Source organism: Ziziphus jujuba, chromosome 2 (genome assembly GCF_031755915.1).
Source record: "Ziziphus jujuba cultivar Dongzao chromosome 2, ASM3175591v1".
Lineage (NCBI taxonomy): Eukaryota > Viridiplantae > Streptophyta > Magnoliopsida > Rosales > Rhamnaceae > Ziziphus > Ziziphus jujuba.
The window spans coordinates 11,679,995-11,702,453 of record NC_083380.1 but is presented as its reverse complement, the minus strand read 5'-3'; the positions used below and the strand labels follow the sequence as shown (position 1 = coordinate 11,702,453).

Here is a 22,459-nt window from a genome sequence, read left to right as displayed (position 1 = left end):
AAGAAGCCCTGTAAGAGAAACATATATGTATAAATTCCACAGCATAAGTTTCATCTGCATCTACGTATTTGCCATACATGAATATATTAAATTACGGGGAAGACAAAAAAAAAAAACAAAAAAAAAACTCTGTAATAGAAACATACATGTATAAATTCCATAGTCTTAATGTAACTATCTATTGTATTAGCTCAAAATACATTATTCTAATGCTTCTCGAACAGTGAAATGCCATGTGTCAGCTCCTGATTGGTCCACATGGCATGAACAGTGTCACACAGGGGTTTTTATTTGATAAAATTCTCGGGGAAGAGAGAGAAAGAGAGAGAGAGTCCACCGGCCGCCGGAATTTTTTAACTTTTCCAGCCGATCTACAGTACACGCGCTGGCCAGCAAGGTTCCCCTCCCCGTTTCCGGCAAAATCTCCAAGTTTCACGGCGATCGGCCGCTGGACGCGCCCGGATCGGACGTCCGAAGATCGGCGGTGAGTTTTTCCCCTCCACCGCCGACCACCGCAAATCGACCCACTTCCGGCCATTTTTCGGCCACACGCGCCGTACACCCTTGATCCTCTCCTCAAGTCCGGCCGACCCACCAAAAATCACGGCCATCGGACCACCGACGCACCGGGATTGGAGCGTTTTCCGACGAGGGGCCGGAAATCTTCCAACCGTGATTTCTCCGCCGTCCGGCCTCCGTTTTGCTCACCGCCGGTCCCGTTGGATTGCTCTCCTCATGATCTACAAGTCTGCAAATTTTCACGGCCAACGGCCACTGTACGTGCCGCCGCCGGCGACGGTTGCCGGTGACCGCGGCGGCTCGCCGGAAAATGGATTAATATATATATAATATAAAAAACAAGGCAAGTGGAAGAGAAAGTGATTGCAGAAGAAAAAAAGAAAAGAGAGGGAAAAAAAAAAGTCGGATGCACCTTAAGAGGAAACAAAGCAGTAACATGCCTTGAAAGTTTTTATGAAAGTCTTAGGTCATCATTTCAAGATTTTGCCAGTTGTTTATACTTCCGTCCGTCAGAACCTAGACACTCGACCACTTTTTGAGCATTTATACCATTCGTTACCCTGTATATTTTACCAACATAAATTAGAAGGTTGCAACAAATCTCTTGATGAAGAAGAATTATTTTTTTTTTTTTTTGGTTTTAAATATTGAGGAAGAAGATTAAGACATACAAAACTGAATTTGCTAATCCTTTGAAGTATGGAAAAGAGCCTTCATGATATTGACAACTACGATCTATTGGAAAAGTGGCTGTCACTACAGGCACGTGGTGCTTTCCAAATCAATGCAAAGCCATTAGTTGTAAGTATTTTTTGAACAACAAAAACAATGAGCCAATCGAAAAACCCAAAAGAGAATAATAAGATAGAGAAGATTACAGTAAGACCCCATTACCACTTTTCTCCACAAATTTTTAAAATTTTCACATCCAAATTGAGTGTATGAAAAATGTGCTAATGTCAACTACAATTCAATTGATTGTATTTACATGAGACTGTGATAATTTACAGGTAACAATTAAAAAAATGTATAAACAAATGGTGACATTACAACAAAAAAAAAAAGGCATTTATGCAAAAGTAGTAAAACAGAGGGGGTGCCAATGTCACCAAGAAGAAATTCAAGATCAAAAAAATTTATGCACACGAGAAAAAATAGCATCACCATGGCCTTTCATACTATGGTTTTATGTTTTACTGGTAAAAGAAAATCACACTCAAAGTGAACATAAAGAAAATACACTTAAAATACATTATTATTATGATTTTCTTTTAATTTTCTATGGCATTAGCTTGATATACTTTCTAACAGCTTAAGGTTTTGAATCGATGAAAACTCAATATGGTATGAAAAGTCTACTTGTCTTACCAAATATTGTGTTTGAATCCTGCTAACCCTGCCCAACTATTACATCTAAGTTACACATGTGCAGGCTTATCTGATAAGCTTACACATAACACAATAAATCGACAGAAATAGGTTTGTAGGATTCAATCAGAAAATCAGCTAGACAATTAAGCTATGGGTTAAGTTACCATCAATAACAAAAACTAGTGCTGTTTCAAAATTGGTATATTTATATCAACTTGTAAGGCAGGCCAAATCCCAAAGAAAAACTTCGCTTACGTATTAACAATTTAGGAAAAGTTCTAGAACAACTGTTGATAAAATTTAAGAGGTTAAAAAAGAGTATTTAAGTATTGATCTGCACACATATTATCAGGAGAACTAGAATAACTTTGAAATAAAGTAATTACTTTAACATGGGTTTTTGATTAGGGCAACAAACTAAGATAAAAATTGCTTAGTCACGTGACACATCTATACAAGATTCCAGAATACCAGGTCACAGATAATAGGCTGCACTTACAAGTTCCAACTGTTGAAGATTACGTAGATCTCTTGATAGCGTAACCCTTTTATTACGATCCTGTGGCAAGAATAAAAAATGAGTCAATAAATTGTACCTAGTTTTCTTGATTGCAGATAATTAATTATAGATTCGTGATCTTAATAACCATAATCAATAATGAAAACAGAACTGCAGAAAAACTCACAACATAAATCTGTTTGACTAACCTCTGTTCGCGTTTCTAGTTCAGCAAGTCTAATATATATCTCCACCATTTGCCGCATCTACATGCACGAATGCATATATATACGTGTTAGTAAGCAAGTAGTATCCAATGTAGAATTGTAGATATTAACAAAACAAAAAAATAAGAGAAGTTACTTGTCCAATTATAGCTCCATGATATGCTGATAACTCTCCTAAAAGATTTTCTGCTGCAAGCTTTTAATCCATATCCACCACAAAAGAGTTCTACTCCATTGCTTATCCTTAATACGATCACCATTTGTCAGTGCTAGAAGCTAGTAAGAATCAAAAGAAACAAAAAATATTGAAACTGTATTCAGAAAAGAAAAATGAGCAGAGAACCACTGATAAAGGGATGTAAGATTTCTGCTCTCCACTTCACTTTCATGCATGCCATGTAATTCCTAAGTCCTAACCACTGGAATCCACCAATTACAAGACAAATACCTGAAAGATTGTTTGGTATGCATGGTCAATGGCCATTTTCTTCACAAGAGAAACCAAAGCAAACTGCAGAGTCCCATAATTCTTGTTAGATACAAATTTCAACAAATTGATAACCTGATAAAAATGAGTTCATAAAGAACCTGAAAGTTATGAGGCCCTGGGCTGTCCTTTGAGCTTCCCATTCTAGATGCAATTTGGTAGACTAAAGGAATGAATTTGTAAGACTGAACCTGGCATAATTATTATCGACAGGAATCAAGAACCCAATTTCTGCACCAGTTTAACAAAAAGAAATTCAATTCACATAAATTGTCATTGCGGTGTACCTCATCAATAGTTGTTAGCATGCTATTTATGATATTTTGTCCACAGGAGAGGGAGAACCACAGGGAAATCTGTCGAAATACCTGAAAGCACATTGATTAGTCTCTAAATGGAATCCAGATTTACTTGATAATAATATTATGTTTATACATAATAGATAATACACAGGTACAGAAGATATAAAACTTGAAAAGAATATATATACTTCTGAAGGGGAACGTCTCACTTTTTCCTCAACTCATAAAAAATTTAAAACACGTATCCCCATGTAATATCATTTCAGGCTGTCTAAACTGTTACAACCCGACCAGAATGATATTTATTTCAGTTTGGTTGAAAGACTTTGATGGTAAGTACATACCACTCTGACATCATATTTGTCCCCAACAACCAAACAACGTTTATATCCCTCCAGAGCTAAGCTGAGCAAATTGTCCCTGTCATCCTGAGAAAGAGTTTAACTTAGATTCTAGTTCCTTTTCATTCAAACAATTATACACCGTACAACTTATGTGAGAAGCGTAGAATCAAAACGATCAATGACCAAAAAGAAGCATCAAAGGATGACTATTGTCTATTGAACAAGCCTACTAAATGAGTTGAATATAAAAATTAATAATCCAATGAATCTGTAGACTTTTGAGATGAGAGGGAAGAAATTCTCATACTCATCTGAAAAAGAATTACAAGTCTATTTAACATAGATGTGGCTGGCATTCCAGTCCACAAAACTAGGAAAGTAATCCCTGCAAATCAGGGAAATTAAATTCCAAAGAATTAGTTAATGGACTGATCCTATTTATTAGGAGATAAACTAAATACTGATCCTATTTATTAGGAGATAAACTAAATAAGTAAATATCCTAAAATAATGTAAATCTTCCTAATTAATTAAATAAGAAAATCTGCTCCTTTCTACACTCCCCCTCAAGCTGGGTTGTATATGTTATACAATCCCAGCTTGGAACTGAATTCTTCAAAACTGGTCCTTGGAAGTGCTTTGGTGAGGATATCTGCTGTCTGCAGTCTTGTAGGAATGTAGGTCAATTGAACTATCCCATTGTTGACCTTCTCGGAGATAAAATGTCTATCTATCTCAATGTGTTTCGTCCTGTCATGATGAACTGGATTTTTGGCAATACTGATAGCAGCTTGACTGTCTGAAAGCATTCTTGTGGTATTTTTAGTGATAGCTCCAAGTTCGCTAAGTAATCTTTGAAGCCACATTCCCTCACATATACCTAGAGCAAGTGCACGATATTCTGACTCAGCACTGCTTCTAGAAACCACTGATTGTTTCTTGCTTCTCCATGTCACTAGATTTCCCCATACATATGAACAATAGCCAGTTGTAGATCTTCTATCAATTAATTCTCCAGCCCAGCTTGCATCTGTGTAGATCTCTATTTCTCGGTTTTTGCATTTTTTAAATAACAATCCATGCCCTGGTGTCATCTTCAAGTACCTCAAAATCCGATACACAGCTTGTAGATGATCTTCTGTTGGATTGTTCATGTGTTGACTTGCCACACTAACTGAGAATGCAATGTCTGGTCTGGTATGTGAGAGGTATATCAATTTTCCCACTAATCTTTGATATCTTCCTTTGTCCACTGGAGTACTCTCTTCACTTGTCTTCATCTTCTTATTGGGATCCATAAGGGTATCAATTGGTTTACATCCAAGCATGCCCGTTTCATTGAGTAAATCTAGAATGTACTTCCTTTGAGAGATAACAATCCCTTCTTAAGATCGAGCAATCTCCATCCCTAGGAAATATCTAAGAGGGCCAAGATCCTTAATTTCAAACTCGACAGCCAGCAGTTTCTTCAATTTGATAATCTCCTCTTCATAGTCTCCAGTTAGGATAATGTCATCAACATACACAATTAGGATAGCAATCTTCTTCTCAGATGAGAATTTCACAAACAATGTATGATTAGCTTGACATTGTTTATATCCTTGTGAGACTACTGTTTTGGCAAACCTATCAAACCAAGCACGAGGTGACTGCTTTAAACCGTAAAGTGCTTTCTTGAGTTTACATACCATTCGACTGTTGGAGGAATTCTTTAATCCTAGTGGTACTTCCATGTATACTTCTTCTTCTAGATTGCCATTTAGGAATGCATTCTTGACATCAAGTTGGTGTAGTGGCCAGTCTTGATTCACTGCAAGGGAGAGTAGAACTCGGACTGTATTAAGCTTGGCAACAGGTGCAAACGTCTCTTGATAATCAATATCGTAAGACTGCGTGAAGCCCTTAGCTACCAAACGGGCTTTGTACCTTTCAATGCTGCCATCTGCCTTGTACTTAACTGTGAATATCCACTTGCACCCCACTGGTTTCTTCCCATGAGGAAGCTCTGAAAGTATCCAAGTACCATTGCTTTCTAATGCCCTTAGTTCTTCTTCCACTGCCTGCTTCCATGCTGGAATTCTTAGAGCTTCTTGAATAGAGTTTGGAACCTGTGTATGATCAAGAGTAGAATGCACTATAGGGAGGTAGTAGCTTCTCATAAGTAACATAGTTTCCAATGGGATGTTTTGTGCATGATCGAACACCTTTCCTTAGAGCAATAGGCAAGTCAGAATTATCAACAATAGGACTAGTGACCTCATGATTTAATGGATCCATACCTGTGCAAATTTCTGAAGCAAGAGGAACCGGTGCCAGTTCTTGACCTTGCCTAATTTGTGTAGTGTGCTCCATATGCTCAATAGGTTTCCTCTTCTTTCTAACATATACTTGAAGTTCCTGCTCATTGTTGGTCTCTGGTAGCTGTGGAACAGGTTCGGGCTGGTCTGGTTGGGCAGGTTCGATAGATTCAGGTAGGGCTATTTGAGTGTTTTGAGGTTCAGGTAAATTCATGGAAGACTCGAATTGTTTTGATGAGGATGAGAATGGGGTTATTGGTGATTTTTGAGGATGATGAAAGTGAGAAAATTGAGAGTGAGTGTCTTGTAGAATGTTCCAAAACTGATAATGCTCCCCCTGAATTTCAGATTTGGAAAAGTAGGACTGGTGCTCAAAGAAAGTGACATCCATGGAGATATATATTGTCCTAGTAAAAGGTGAGTAGCACTTATATCCTTTTTGATGGGATGAGTAACCTAAAAAGATACACTTGAGTGATTTTGGATCAAGTTTGGTTCAGTTATGTTGATGAATATGAACAAAAGCTGAACACCCAAAGACTTTAAGTGGAAGATCTGAAGTAAATGATTTAAAGTGAGGAAAGGATTGTATAAGAACCTGACGAGGATTTTGAAATTTTAGAACTCGGCTTGGCATTCTGTTGATGAGATAGGTGGCTGTTAAGATAGCTTCCCCCCAAAAATATTTAGGAACATTGTTGGAGAACATGATTGATCGAGCCACTTCAAGTAGGTGTCTATTTTTCCTCTCTGCCACTCCGTTTTGTTGAGGGGTATCTACACATGAGCTCAAGTGTATAATGCCTTGTTCTAAGAAATAGGAACCAAGAATAGAATTGAAGTACTCTCTGGCATTATCAGTTTTTAGGATCTGAATTTTGCTTTTGAATTGAGTGTTAATCATTGAGTGAAAAGATCTGAAGATTGCCCCTGTTTCTGATTTTTCTTTCATGAGAAAGGTCCATGTGATTCTAGTGTGATCATCAATGAAAGTCACAAACCAACGAGTTCCATTTATGTTTTTAACTCTTGAGGGTCCCCAAATATCACTGTGGATCATAGAAAATGGATATGAAGGTGTATATTGGATGGTTGGATAGACATGTCTAGTGTGTTTAGCAAGTTGGTAGATTTCACAATGATAAAAATTTGAACTTTTATTACGAAACAAGTGAGGGAACGTCTTTTCAAGATACACAAAGTTTGGATGACCAAAGCGAAAATGCCATAGCATAACTTTATTTTCATCTGAAAGTGACACAGAATCAAAAATAGATTGAGAGACACAACTGGTAGAAGGAACTTTTTGATGAAGTGAAGTACTTTCTTTGAGCAAATAGAGTCCACCACACAACTTAGCACTGCCAATCACCTTCCCCGAATCCACTGCCTGAAATTCACACAAATTTGGATTGAATTTAGTAACACAATTTAAATCATGAGTAAGCTTGCTTATGGAAATCAAATTACACTCCAAGTTTGGCACATAAAGAACAGAAGAGAGAAGCAAATCTTCTGTCAATTGTATTGTTCCTGTTCCAGCCACTTTAGAGAGTGAACCATCTGCTATTCTTACTGTAGAAACACCATAAGTTGGCTTATAGTGCTGAAAAATACTAATATCACCTGTCATGTGATCGGAGGCTCCCGAATCGACTATCCAAGGCTTTGATTTTGTCACGTTTGTAGTGTAGGTAAAGGAGAGAGTACCTTGGTGAGCTAACATACTAGCATGCTGCTGTGAAGTTGTTGGAGTCGATTGAGAGGAATTAGAAATCTGGCCAAATATCTTCTGCAATGCATCAAGTTGCTCCTTGGTAAAGGGGCTGGTTTCGGCATTGTTGATATCATCTGATGTTGTAGCAGCATAAGCGCGGCTCTCACGATCATTCCGTACGCGATTAGGCTTCCAATCTGCTGGTTTTCCATGTATTTTCCAACATGTTTCCTTCGTGTGCCCTGGTCTCCTGCAATGTTCGCACCACGGCCTTCCCTTTTTCAGTTTGTTATCTTGAGAAGAAGTATATGTGTAGAGGGCTGAGCCTTCCAAGGTTGGAGCAGTGCTGTTATTTATCATCATTAGTTTCCTTCGGCTCTCCTCCCGTCAAACTTCTGAAAACGCTTCTCGAAGTGTAGGCAGGGGTTTAATTCCCATAATTCTCCCCCTTACCTCGTCAAGGTCTTTGTTGAGACCAAGAAGAAACTTGAATGTTCTCTTTTGTTCAACAATTTTCCTGTACAATGCAGCGTCATCAGGACATTTCCAGGAATACATCTCAAACATATCAAGATGCTGCCAGTATCGTGTGAGGATATTAAAATATTGAGTGACATTTAAATCCTCTTGCCGAAGGTCATGGAGTCTGGTTTCAATTTCAAACAACTCTGAAGTATTTTCTGAACTAGAGTATGTTTCACGGGCTGCTTCCCAGATCTCGTTGGCTGTCTTGTAAAGCAGAAAATTTTCTCCTACTTCGGTGGTCATAGAATTGATTAACCACGACATAACCATGTGGTTTTCTGTTTTCCAGGTCTGATACTTAGGATCTGATTTTTCTGGAATGGAGATCTCGCCTGTGAGATATTCATCCTTCCCTTTGCCACAAACATACATGAGAACGGATTGTGACCATTGAAGAAAATTATGGCCATTAAGTCTGTGATTTGTGATAATAAAGGATGAATTTTCTTGAATGTTGGCTGAAGGAATTTGCTCGGATTTAATCATGGTAGTGAGAAGCTAGCAACAAAAGAAATTAGGGCTCTGATACCATGTAGACTTTTGAGATGAGAGGGAAGAAATTCTCATACTCATCTGAAAAAGAATTACAAGTCTATTTAACATAGATGTGGTTGGCATTCCAGTCCACAAAACTAGGAAAGTAATCCCTGCAAATCAGGGAAATTAAATTCCAAAGAATTAGTTAATGGACTGATCCTATTTATTAGGAGATAAACTAAATACTGATCCTATTTATTAGGAGATAAACTAAATAAGTAAATATCCTAAAATAATGTAAATCTTCCTAATTAATTAAATAAAAATCTGCTCCTTTCTACAATTTATGTTTTAGTTATGTAGGTCTCTTATGGCTACTTTTTTTTATTTTTTATTTTTATTATTATTATTTTTTTTTTTCCAAAAACATATTTGACAAGCTCGTATATAGATATAGATATGTGTAATAAATCTCAGGTGTGGATACACATCCCACCACATTATTTTTTTTTTTGTGTGTGTGTGTGTTTTTGTATATGTTATAAGCTATATGGTATGGCATGGTCGTTTAGTCAAAATATTCTCTTCATATGAGTATAAATCAGGGAAATTAAATTCCAAAGAATTAGTTAATGGACTGATCCTATTTATTAGGAGATAAACTAAATACTGATCCTATTTATTAGGAGATAAACTAAATAAGTAAATATCCTAAAATAATGTAAATCTTCCTAATTAATTAAATAAGAACCTTCCTAATTGATTAAATAAAAATCTGCTCCTTTCTACAGAATCAAAGATGTTTTGCTTCAGCATCAACTACTATCTGCTAACATGTGAAACTTGATATAGTGATTCAACAAAACAAAAGAATTGATAACCTTCGGCTTTTCAGCCTCTTCCTTGTCCAGTGCAAGTTGCTTTCGCAACTCTTGTATTTGTATTTTTACTGAATAATCAGTCTTATCCCCCTAAAAGAATATACAAGAACAATTTTCAAAATGGCGAAGCATTTTGAGGGAATTATACCATTACAGAATTGGAATCTACAGCATGAAATGAACTATAAGATAGTAAATGGTCAAAATTTACCTTTGCTGAGCTTCTTAGCCGTTTAGTTAGTGCTTCCAACTCCATTGTCTGCAGAATCAACAATAATGATGATGCTGCAAACTACTGACGTAATGTAACTCAAACTACCAATACTGAATAACATTGAGGTACCTTGTGTTTCCTTAAACGTGTTGCTGCTTGCGACTCATTTGATGTAAGTCTCTCCTCGTTTCTCCTCGTAACTACTAAAAAGAGCATCCGCATAGTGTGCAAGTTGAAAATGAGTTTGGCTTTGTCTTTCTATGGACTTCTTGTCCATTGTTTTCTGAGCCTCACCAAGTGAAACAGCAGGTTTCTAGTACTTCTCTAAAATAGTTCTTAAGCTGAATTATCACGATGGACATTAAAAAAGAGAAAAATCAACAAATTAGCATTTCATCTGTGAAACTTAAAACAAAGTTGTTGACTAGTTTAAGGTGATACAAACTTGCTAGATCTAGTTTCAGCCAGCCATTTCCCAACCAAGCGATGTACACCTGGAGACTCTTCATTTGACAGGTATTCTTGAGAGATATATTTTGCGAGGCTGATAGCCATTTCATGTTGTCCTTGGGCACGTGAAAGCTTTGCTTCTTCAAGCTGAAATCTTGCAAATAGTTACTATAGTAGGAGTAAAATAGTTATATTTTTAAACCATTTTTTCCTAATCCAACCTTTCAGTATTATATATGTTTCCTAGGCTCTTAGTCATTGTGTGTCCTGTGTTTCTCCTTGCTCAACAATATACATACATATATATATATATATATATATATATATACGCATATATGATTATGCAATAAAAGTATGTGAACCAGAAAATAAATAAATAAAAATAAAGCAGGTTCCACAGGAATATTCCTCAAACATGCCAGAAAGGCCCCCATTTTCAGTTCAACAAGTAAAACACCATAAGAAACGATGACATCCACATAATAAGAAAAGAGGACTCTAAAGGGAGAAGGTTTTGGCATCCTCAAATATAATATTAAGATTTATTTCCACTAGAAAATGGTGAAGCTTCAAGCTGGGGGAGCAAACAATGAAAAAACGAGAAGCAAAAAGGATAATTGCATCACTCATATGCAATGAAAAATGACATTGGAGTCAAAGATTGAAGCTTTAATATCAAAAGTCTACACCTGGACAAGGCGGGGGCACAATGAAAAAACCGAAAGCAAAAAGGACAATTGCATAGCTTGTACACAATGAAAAATAACATTAGAGTCTTAGAAACCATGAACATTCAAAATTGTGAGAATGGACACATCTCAAATTTCCAACTGAAACTATTTAAGAATCACATGGAACAAATGTATATGATACCCAATTATGGAAAGTTATTGAATATTGTTTGTCTGTAAGTATGGGAAGATAAGTATCAAAAAAGTCCAGATAAGTTCCAACACATCACTAAAGCTAGGGAATTCATATGCAACTAAACATGCAGGGTCTTTTTTTCAAGAAAAAAGAAACGTGCAGGGTTAAGGAAAACAAATAAGAGCACAAAACCATAACAACCATATTCAGACAAAAAATGAAAAAACTCTTCCAATAAATATATAAAGAATATAGAAATTTATACCCTCCCAAGGCAATACAGGTCTGAAGATTGTTCTCCTGATTCAACACAAAGGAACTTGAGCTCATGCAAAACAGCAGCTGCTTGAGAATATCTACAGCCCTGTGAAACAAAGACAAGCATATTTATCAGGAGTTGGTCTTAAGCAGCGTTTCCCTAATAATGAAAAGTCAATAATACCTTACGGAGAGTAGATGCAGATTGCAAAAGATGTCGCATTGTAGAGTCCTTGCAACTTAAGATCTGAAGCAGAACTCGCCTGAATGCTATGAATGGTTCTAATATGTAGCTGTGCTCGATTCAAAATAGAACTCCAGTCTGTATTCAGCCTTGACAACTAAGCGGCACTCAAAAACATGTTAGAGATCATATAAGTATCTATTTTATTAGGCTTTATACTCATATGAAGAGAATATTTTGACTAAATGACCATGCCATACCATATAGCTTATAACATATTCAAAAGCACACACACACACACACACACAAAAAAAAAAAAAAAAAAAATGTGGTGGGATGTGTATCCACACCTGAGATTTATTACACATATCTATATCTATATACGAGCTTGTCAAATATGTTTTTGGAAAAAAAAATAATAATAATAATAATAAATAAAAAATAAGTAGCCATAAGAGACCTACATAACTAAAACATAAATGACTAATCATTTATCATAAAAAGAGTTTGATTTACTTAAAACACCTGGTCTAGGGTAGGGATTGCTGGTTCAGAAATCACTTTGGCTTATTCTGGTGGAATGTTTTCCCATCACAAAGAGATTTTATCCATCGTAAATCCCAAGCTATGCCAAGATGATAAAGGATCTGCATGTGATACAGCAGAAAATTAAAAGGAAAAACTGAAACATATATCTTTTCGCCAAGCGGTAAGAAAGCAGACAATTTTATTGGGATGAAATTTTCTAGTTTCCAAAATAATTTTGTTGTCCATATACATTTACACATCTAATTTACATGACAAACATGCATCTTGATGTCCTAAGACTACTAAGATTGGTTAAAATCTACCAACCATCTAAACAAAAGCATGAAACATATTTTTTGTTAAGTTGCCATAATTAATTCCAAATCCCTTAAACTGTTAGCACTCTCCTTTCACGTAGTTTAAAAAGCTAACACAATACACACTTAAGCACTCCCCTCAGATGTAGTCCTGTCCAATGACCAGAAACAAAGTGAACCTTACACGGACAGAAGAATAAACTGCCAAAAATGGGAGATACCAAGATCAAACAGAAAACATATGGATAATCTGAGGTATGAAAAGCTTAAGTTTGTTAGGATGTGGAACCAACTATGTACATCAAGCTAACACAATGCACACTTCAACAAATTTGAAAATCTACAATATAATATCTTTGAGGAAAATAAATTAGGATTTGGACCAGATTCTTGAAATCCTCTTGCCTCATGAGTCATAAGCAATGCATTCTTAAAAATTTAAGCCATAGGCATGGCAATCAAGTACCTGGAGTTTAATTATGGCTGAGTAGATGTGTTCAGTACTCTCCTCACTTGCACGAGAAACAGACCATACAAGTTCCTAAAATATATATTAAGATATAAGCACAGTTACACATAGTACAACATCCTAAAAAAGAGACAAGCAGTACAAAAATACCTGTTTTGTATCTTTTAATGTTCTATGAAAATCATCAAAATCTCCTTCTTTCAGTGCCCTCAAACAACTGCATTTCCAACAAGTAGAAACAAATGTCATGTTAGATACATTTGGAAAGATAAAAAAATAAAACTTAAGTTGTTCTTCACTTATCAAGGGATGCATAGAGATACTTATAAAGTTCTGCCAGTTTAATAATCCTTACTAGAAAGCTTCTGTTTATATTATATTACCAACATTTTACATTTAACCCAGCATAAAAAATTATCCATTGAAAAATTTCTTATCAGACTTGGGAAAAGGCCTGGAATTTTACACCCACAAACAGCAGACATCTTTCACAAATAAAGTATGATGAAACAGAATAAACCTCAGATGCAGGTAGCTGCAAGTTTTTATGGTGCGGATACAAGTCCCACCACATCTAGCGGGATGTATAACTCTGAATTACACATCCCAAAAAGATCTGGTGGAACGTGCAGCTGCACCATAAAAACTTGCAGGTACCCGCATATGAGAAGGACCATATAATGAAAATAGAATAAAAAGCATTTAGAAACAAAAATGAAAGAAATATCTCTTGCATAAACACATTTATATCCAGGCGAAGCTACTTCACGAAGCCCCATAATCTACATTCATTAAGAGTAAGAAAAAAAGAGATGCAAAATTTACAAACTGAAATAAGAAAACAAGTCTAAACAATGAACTATATTACCTGTGCAAATTTTCATTGAACCGATCATAATTAACATGCAAACTTGGAGAGTTATCTCCAACATAAAGTCAGGAAAAATCCCACATTCCCGCATGCCAAGCAGCCTCATACTGCAAATAGACCAAAACAATAAAAAAAAATAGTATGAAGAACATAAAAAATCAGAAACTTGTCAAACCCAGAAGGAAAATGGAAATGTTGATAATCATGCATCTATTATGAGACAGAAAAATTAATATAACAAACCTGCAACTCAGAAAACTCCAGATCATGCTGAAACTGACCCTTATGTGAGGTCAGTACTTGGCAATACAAATCTAGGATGTGCATACAACCTATTTGTTGCAAGGATCTAATCAGACCTTTATAAGGGCTTCTCTGCCTCATTTGTTCTTCCACTGTGGTACTGGATAAACATGGTGGATCCTGTTTCATGGGTGAACTTTTGGAATCATAGTCCATCTGTACCAAGGCAGCTGAACGTACTTGCAAGTCATAATACGCAAGAGCCTTTCCCCGGTTTCCCTCATGCTCAAAGGTGATTGCTTGGGAAGTCAACTTCAATACCATAAACACAAAAGAAAAAACTAATAATAATACAGGATCCCAAAAGCTATACTAAATATATGGAACAAGCATAATGACCATATTTTGTGAAAAATAGCTAATGATGTGGCTTGAGGGTTTGACGTGTTGGAGGAATATCCCTAGTTCAGGTTTGCACTTTTTTATTTTCTTGCTCGACAATGGTTAAAACATATTGAACTTCTAGTGGCAATGTGGATTGCCAATACAGGGTTGTTTCTACGAAAATCTAACTAGATGGAGAACAATATATAATCAACTGATCCATAACCTGCTTATGCTTCAAGATATTTAATTAACATAACCAATTCAAGGGAGTGGGGTCTAGGGATGAGTTTATCTACTAACAAAAGGTGAAACAAATTTAAATATTTACTTACCTTATGCGACTGGATAATTCCATACAAGCTGTCAGGTTCATTTATATGAGTCACTGCCGACACAAGTATTTCAATGTGATGAGGTAACTGGTGGAAATTTAAAATAAAAATAGTCAAAAATTTTATCTGTCTGCTGGCATCAAAATTCTATAATCAAGAGATGCCCAAAGAATTTATAAAAAAACATGTCAAGATCTCAGGACGAAAAAGCAGATGGAAGAGTATATCATAACAACTAATCATTTCAATGTGAGAGAAATCTGGACTCCCTAGTGTGAGGCTCTTGAAATTCTCTCCACACCAATGCTCTACATACATAACAGCAGTGAAGTACAAGCCACAAACCTATAAAGCATAAAAATCCAAGTCAAAAGGAAATGCCATACACAACTATCAAAAGATGATCATGAAAATAGCAAATTAGGTCAACACTATGCAACTCACAACTGCTGACTTCGCAACAACAAGATAATCAATGGAAAGCCAATAAACCTGGAAACAATAACCGTAAGCAATAGAGCAAGGAAGCAACAAAATGCTATTACCAGTCAGAAGTTCTAAATTTATAAAGAAACGCACTGTGAATATAATACATGTAGACAACGTGCATGAAAATAAATAGTGTAAAGAAAACAAAAAAAAAAAAAATTATAAGAACAAGGGACTTTTCTTTGTGTTGGGCTCACAAAAATCTAGCTTTCAATTCCATAAGAGAATTTCTTCTCCATCAAAACCCGCTGCTATTTCTCTCCAACCAAAGACCAAAAAAATATGACCAAGAAATAATAAATAAATAAAACAACACGTATCAGTTGTTGAATCTGTGCACAGCTCCAATTTTGTATTGCATCAGACACCAATTTTCAATGCAGAGAAGCATAAGTCAAAAAAAAAAAAAAAAAAAAAAGGACATGAGTTTAAAAAAAAAATTATTTAGAAATAAACTTTGAGTGACAAATGAATAGATTAACGAAAATAAGAAAAATGCTTCAAGAGAAATGGGGAAAGTTTTTTCTTCATTGATTATTTTTTTTCAATAACATTAATTTAAAAAATATAAAATTTTAATAAACGATAATTTTACAAACTAATTTTAATAACGTATTTTAACAATTAAATTTGTTTTGTGTGTTTTTTTTTTTTTTTTTTTCATTCTATCAGATAAAAAGTTATTTTTCATGGATTGATGTATGAGTAAATTAAAGTGACAAACGGATACAGAATACTTGGGGGGCAATGTCAGTAGTTATGTAATGTAGTAACAATGTGTAAATTCTCCCCAAAAAAAAAAAAAAAAAGTAACAACGCTCAAAAGTATTTAAACTATAAAAATAAAAAATAAAAAAAGTGCAAAAATATTTAAGAGTTTAATTCCCAAAAAAAATAATTGAAAAAGAAAAAAAAAATGCAGTTGTTGACCATTAGATCTTGACTGTTTCTCTTCCCTCCTTTCTACTCCCTCGTATAACAAACTAAGAGCTCTGCGGTTGCCGGGCGGTCAACCTTATCTCCCTTTATTCCTCTGTTTCAGCCTTCTTACTGCGTTCTCTCTCTCTCTCTCTCTCTGACCTCCATCAAAGCTTTTAGTGTTATCTACCAAAACAGCTGATCAAATGTTTCGGAAGATTATTACGCAAAAAAATTACCAGTAAAACTATCATTTTTTAACGCATTTTATCAAACACTTGTAAGATATTAATTTAAAATCAGGAAAACATCAAAACAACATGTATTATATTCGTTTTTCAGTAGAGTCTTTTTTCATCCAAAAAAATAAAAATTAAAAAAAACCAAAAAAAAATGCCATTTTAAATGCACAAATGTTTTTGAAAGATTTTACTAATAAAAAATGAGCAACTTGGTGTCACTTTTTTATCAAGAAAATCATAAAATCAAAAAAAAAAAAAAAAAAAAGATACAAATAAGCATTTGTATGGAGATATAATATATATTTGAATGTACCAATATATATATATATATATAAAATGATTACGTACCTATTCATTTAAAAAAGAAACGGTAATATATTGTCCCATAAGCTTGATTCTCTTGGAAATATTGTAAGGATGCGAGACATGGTTGTGTTGGTATTCATTGGGTTGGTCAGAAGAACATTCATCAAACCCTCATTTAGAAGTACTGTCCCCGTCTACATTTGGCTCCTCAAACCCGTTGTTAAGGGGGTGAATCCCCAATTTTTTTTTGTTCATAATCACACCGTTCTGATCCTTGTGGAATACACGGAAAGAAGCCTCGGTGATGGAAGATGATGGAAGCTCTGGTAATGATTTCAATCTCTTACATTTTCCTATATTCAATGTAATCAAACCATGTGGAAGGGGAGGCAATTCTTCAAGTGATGAACATTCCTCTGCACACAAATATTCTAAAGATGACGGAAGCTCCGGTAATGATTTCAGTCTCTCACATTTTCCTATATCCAAAGCATGCAAACCATGTGGAAGGGGAGGCAATTCTTCAAGTAATGAACATTCCTCTGCCCACAAATATTCTAAAGATGATGGAAGCTCTGGTAATGATTTCAGTCTCTCACATTTTCCTACATCCAATTGCCTCAAATCATGTGGAAGGGGAGGCAATTCTTCAATTGATGAACATCCCCTAAGGTACAAACCTTGAAGATGCAATAATTTACATAGGCTATTTGGAAGACAGATCTTATTGCATCCACCAAAACGTTCAAGCGACCAAAGATATAGAGTTTCAAGATGGGTTAGATTGTCAATTGACTTCGGCAACTCTTCAATCTCTGTTCCATTTAAGTTAATTTCAACCAAGAATTCCATACGGCCCGAGATTTCTGGAAACTTTCTCAAGTTTCGGCAACCAGAAAGACTCAACTGTTCTAGATATTTCAACTTCCAAATGCTCTCCGGCAAACTTTTAATTGCTGTCCTATCCAGGTACAATTCTCTTGCACTGATTGGAAGATTTTCTAAGCCATCTTTCAGATTGTAGCAATCCTGCAAATGTAGAAACTGAAGCTTGCCAAGATTCTGAAAAAATGAAGGAAGTTGAACCAAACTGCTGCAACCTTGAAGATTTAAAACTTGAAGATTTATAGCCCGAGACAAATTTGGTATTTGCATAAGGTGCTCAGAATAACTAAGATCGATCTTCTCTAACATCACCAACTCAAGTGGCTGTCGCTGACAACCAAAAAGAAAAATAATATTAATAATAACGAACAAGATTATGCATTTACTTTTAAGTAAACACTACTACATCTCTAATACAACATATATATCTAAATTAAGCCTGCATATACATGTATCTAATGCAACATATATTTTATATATAAACTAAGCGTGCATACCTGGTCTTCATTGCAAAGACGTTCAAGTTGGCTCCTACGCATAATAAGTTGAACAACATTCTCGGGATTAAAATATGGCAAATATTTCAAAGGGTATGTATCCCACTGAAAATATTTTAGGCCATCCGAAACAAAAGGCTTAACCCCATCAGGAAGACTGAGTCTGAAATTGCATTCTCCATTGGGATATCTGGACCATTTATAAGGGGGAAATCCGTTATCCAAATGCAATTTAAGAAGTCGTAGCTTGAACATCTTTGAAAATGCCGTACAGGTCACTTTTACATCTTTTCTGAGTTGAGACAGATCCAATAATATGCCTTCAATTGCAGAGGTTCCCTGATGTCAAACCATCCTTTAGATAAGAATACTATATATATATATATAAAGATAATTTATTAACTAAACCATATTTATATAGACAAATCAATGTATCAGCACTTACTGTATCTCTTTCCAGTACATGGCAGGAATCCTTATTACTGCATAGCCTACTACGATTGCCACAATCTGTGCTTTCATCACAAACAATTGCCCGAGCCATTTGCCGTAGTAAATCATGCACTCCCAGTCCTTCTTTACTTTCAGTTATTAAGGATTTATCAATGAGAGTACTTATTCCTATTATTGCATCAGTGTGGTTTAATATGCTTTCTACTTCTTCCCTAGGTACTTGATTGTTAAAGAAGCATGCAATGTCAAGAAAAATACCTTGGATGCTTTTATCGCCTAACCCATCATAACTTATTCTCAACACTTTTTTAATTTCAGGATCTGGATCTGTTTTCAGCTTATCCAATGCACTTTTCCATTCTTTTACACTTTTGTACTTAAGGGAAGAACCTAAAACTTTAAGAGCTAATGGATTGCCCTTTGCATAATGTGCAACACTTTCTAATAAAGCCTCATGACCTGTTGCAAGTGAATTTGATCCAAAAGCATGGAAACGGAAGAGCTGAAGAGCATCACGGTCACATAAACCCTTCAACTGGTAAATTTGACAATTCTCTTCCACAAGCAGCAGTTGCTTATCTCTACTTGTGACAATGATTCTACTTCCAATACCAAGTTCATATCCTTCCAATAAATCTTTTAATTTGGAACTTCTCCCATTCAAATTATCTAAAACGATAAGAACCTTTTTATGGCTGAGTCTATCTTGAATAAATCTTGATCCTACAACCGGAGTGTCCATGCGTAGAAGATTTTTATCCTCTAATAACTCAGAAAGAAGTTCATTTCTCAACTGATTTGTATTATCTGCCTCTTCTGGAATATCCTTAAGAAAGCAATAAGCATCAAAATGAGAAGATGAAAATCTTTGAAACACAAAGCTAGCAAGGGTGGTCTTACCGATACCCCCCATGCCCCAAATACCTATGATGCGAACATCCCTTTTGCCAATGCTTAATAATGATTCAATTTCCTTGAGAGGCTCTTCAATTCCAATGAGGTCTCCATAATTTGTTAATTGGTACTTGGGCAATTTCAATAAAATATCTTCAACAATTTTTTTAACCAACTCATGCTCATCCCTATCATTGAAGAAATTAATCAAATACGTATTATAAGAAAGAAAAGAAAAAAAAAAGAAAAAGAAAAAGAAAACAAAAGAAGAAACAGAGGACTCCCCCCCCCCCCCCCCCCCAAAAAAAAAAATAATAATAATAATAAAGAAGGAAAAAAAGAAAAGAAAAGAAGAAACAGAGGACACTTGATATAAGTTTAGGCATTTAAAGGAAATAAATATAGATTGTTTCAATATTCAATATACTTGTTACATATCTAGGTTATTTGATTTTTTACTCAATACTTATTTATCGCAAATCTAAAAGAGTGTAAATAGAAATATAATGTAAACATAATATAGCAATACAAAAAATTGTTACTTTATGATTAGTATTTTTTTTAAAGTATAAAATATCACGATATAACTTGTTTTTATATACATATTACTATATAACCTGTACAGTTTGTTTAGTCGGGTATTGCACCAAAAATGGCCTAAATAATAGTCGTATCTGGTATCTTATGCGGTAATGTCTAATCTAGTCCAATCCTTCATACCAAACAACCAATAATCCATTGCATTTTTTTTGGTTTGCTTCCCTAAATAAACCACTCTCTTAACATATTTCTTTCTTTTTTTTTTTTTTTTTGGAAATACACTCTCTCACATTATCCCGTAATTTTCATTACTAATTTAAATATGCATTATCCATCGGATTGATTTGACAAAAATTAAAGCAGAAATATAGCTCAACAAATAATAATAGGGGGAATTTTTCGTTTTCTTAGAGGGAAAAGACAAAACTGGTTACAGTTCAAGTGTGAAAATTATATAATTAACCCTAAACTTAATTTGCCACCTGAATTTTCAATATTTTTACTAATTAGTTTATAGCCCTTGAAACTGATAAGCCAAAAAATCCAAATTAAGATATATTTGACCTAAAACATGCATGGATATAATTTTTTAGTGTATGAGAGAATTTACATAGAAAGATGCAAGCAAGATAAAATCCATAGCATAGCAAAATGACACTACAAGAAGGTTAATCTATAATGACAGAACTCTCAACTACAAAATGTAAAAATTATTGTTCATTGAAGTATGAATTTGTCATTAAAAAGTTTGTGTCACTAAGATTGTGGCTGATACTATGTATTTGTCATAGAGAGTGATGAACTTTCTCACTAAACACTTTTAGGGAAGAATGTCACAAATTAGGTACAAACAAATTTTGACCATTAAATTTTTGTCATTAATTGCGTTGGTATTGGTCACTATAATCATGCCATTATAATATTTAGTGACATTGATTTTATTGACCGCAAATTATAATGTCAATTTTTTTTTGTCAAAAAATACTAACTTATATCAGTGACAAATTTGACATTTCTAGCCAATAGTTTTGGCACTATGGCCTAAACTTCTTGTAGTATGATTATTTATAAAATTATTGAAGATAATATATACATATATATAAGTAAACATTGTTAATTATCAAATAAAAAAATATATTGTTAATTAATCACTCTAGCGAAAATATAATTAATTATTTTGTATATATGATTAATTAGTAAGATTGAAAGTTACCTGAAATTCTTTGAATCATAACCGCACATATTAGCCAATTTTGTTAGAGCAACCCTCCACTGCTTCACCTCTTCCGGTTTGTCCTTAAAGCGTTGTTCATGTTCCGCAAATGCTTTTGCATAACTTTCCGATTGTTTCCGTACAATGGATGGATCTATGCCATAAAAAATCGGTATAACATTCTCATTTCCTTTGCATTCAAGTATGTGCACCAATTCATTTAAACACCATGTCGATGATGCAAATTTTTCGGACAAAACTATGATGCAAATCTTAGATTCCTGAATCGCTTCCATAAGTTGTGGTGAGATTTCGTGGCCACTTTCAAGCTTTTGATCATCCATGTAGGTTTGGATATTCTTTCCACGCAAAGCATGATGGAGATTGCTAGTAAAACCAAAACGGGTGTCCTCACCTCTGAAACTTAGAAACACATCATGCTTTTCTTGAGCAGGAGAAGAAGAAGAAGAAGAAGAAGAAGCCATGTTTGTAACCCTGCACATCCACAAGTATATATTTAAAAAAAAAAAAAAAAAAGAAAGGAAGAAAGAAGTCCTTCGTAGCATATATTCCTAACCCTTTATTCTAATGGTCTTAGTCCTTCGTAGCATATATTCCTAACCCTTTATTCTAATGGTCTTATATATAGCATATCTTGATGTTATAAGCTCAAAACATAAATATACAGGTCGGTGGGACAAAAAATAAAGATGCAAATAGAAGTAAATTACCAAGCTTGCTCGTCTCCGATTCCGATACCAAAACGCTCTGTTTCTCTGTTTTGAGAGCAAGATAAAAGGGAGTTTGTAAGAAAATAAAGATGCAAACAGAAGTAAATTACCAAGCTTGCTCGTATCCGATTCCGATACCAAAACGCTCTGTTTCTCTGTTTTGAGAGCAAGATAAAAGGGAGTTTGTAAGAAGTTTCACCATATATTGTACCTTGAACCTTCCAAGAAACGATGAGACGACTTAATTACATGTTGACTCAATTAATAAGGGGTCGAAACTGCTTGCCATTCTTCCTCGAACGTACCACGAAATTCAGCAGACTTAATTACATTTTTTTTTTTTTTGTTTTTTTTTTTAACATAATGTTGACTAATAAGTGAACGCGGCTTTTACTTCATGAAAGAGCAAAAGAAGTGCACCGAAAGTGGAGCTCGCACTTCATTGTTCGTTGGAGATTATATATATATATATTAAGAAGGCTTCTATTAGATCAATGTAACGGTATTACCATCAGAATTATCTTT

At 34.8% G+C, this 22,459-nt stretch overlaps 1 protein-coding gene and 1 pseudogene across 1 annotated transcript; both read right to left on the bottom strand.

Annotated features, from left to right (window-relative positions):
- Positions 1-970: 970 nt before the first annotated feature.
- Positions 971-16,371, bottom strand: LOC132800718 (serine/threonine-protein kinase ATM-like; annotated as a pseudogene).
- A 391-nt stretch (positions 16,372-16,762) lies between these two features.
- Positions 16,763-22,139, bottom strand: LOC132800496 (TMV resistance protein N-like). Its single transcript, XM_060814279.1, has 5 exons — positions 21,935-22,139; positions 21,204-21,698; positions 18,549-19,638; positions 18,104-18,442; positions 16,763-17,936 (listed from the first exon to the last, which is right to left on the bottom strand). The coding sequence occupies exons 2-5, from the start codon at positions 21,686-21,688 to the stop codon at positions 16,893-16,895; spliced, it is 2,958 nt and encodes a 985-aa protein (XP_060670262.1). The 5' UTR covers positions 21,689-21,698; positions 21,935-22,139; the 3' UTR covers positions 16,763-16,892.
- Positions 22,140-22,459: the final 320 nt, after the last annotated feature.

Bases quoted from the DNA above. Each gene is read 5' to 3' on its own strand.
- LOC132800496 (XM_060814279.1), bottom strand. From the start codon at position 21,688: ATGGCTTCTTCTTCTTCTTCTTCTTCTTCTCCTGCTCAAGAAAAGCAT. The intron at 18,443-18,548 runs GTAAGTGCTGAT...GTTTGACATCAG, and splicing joins ATGTACTGGAAAGAGATACA to GGAACCTCTGCAATTGAAGG. The intron at 17,937-18,103 runs GTATGCACGCTT...TTTGGTTGTCAG, and splicing joins GTCTTTGCAATGAAGACCAG to CGACAGCCACTTGAGTTGGT.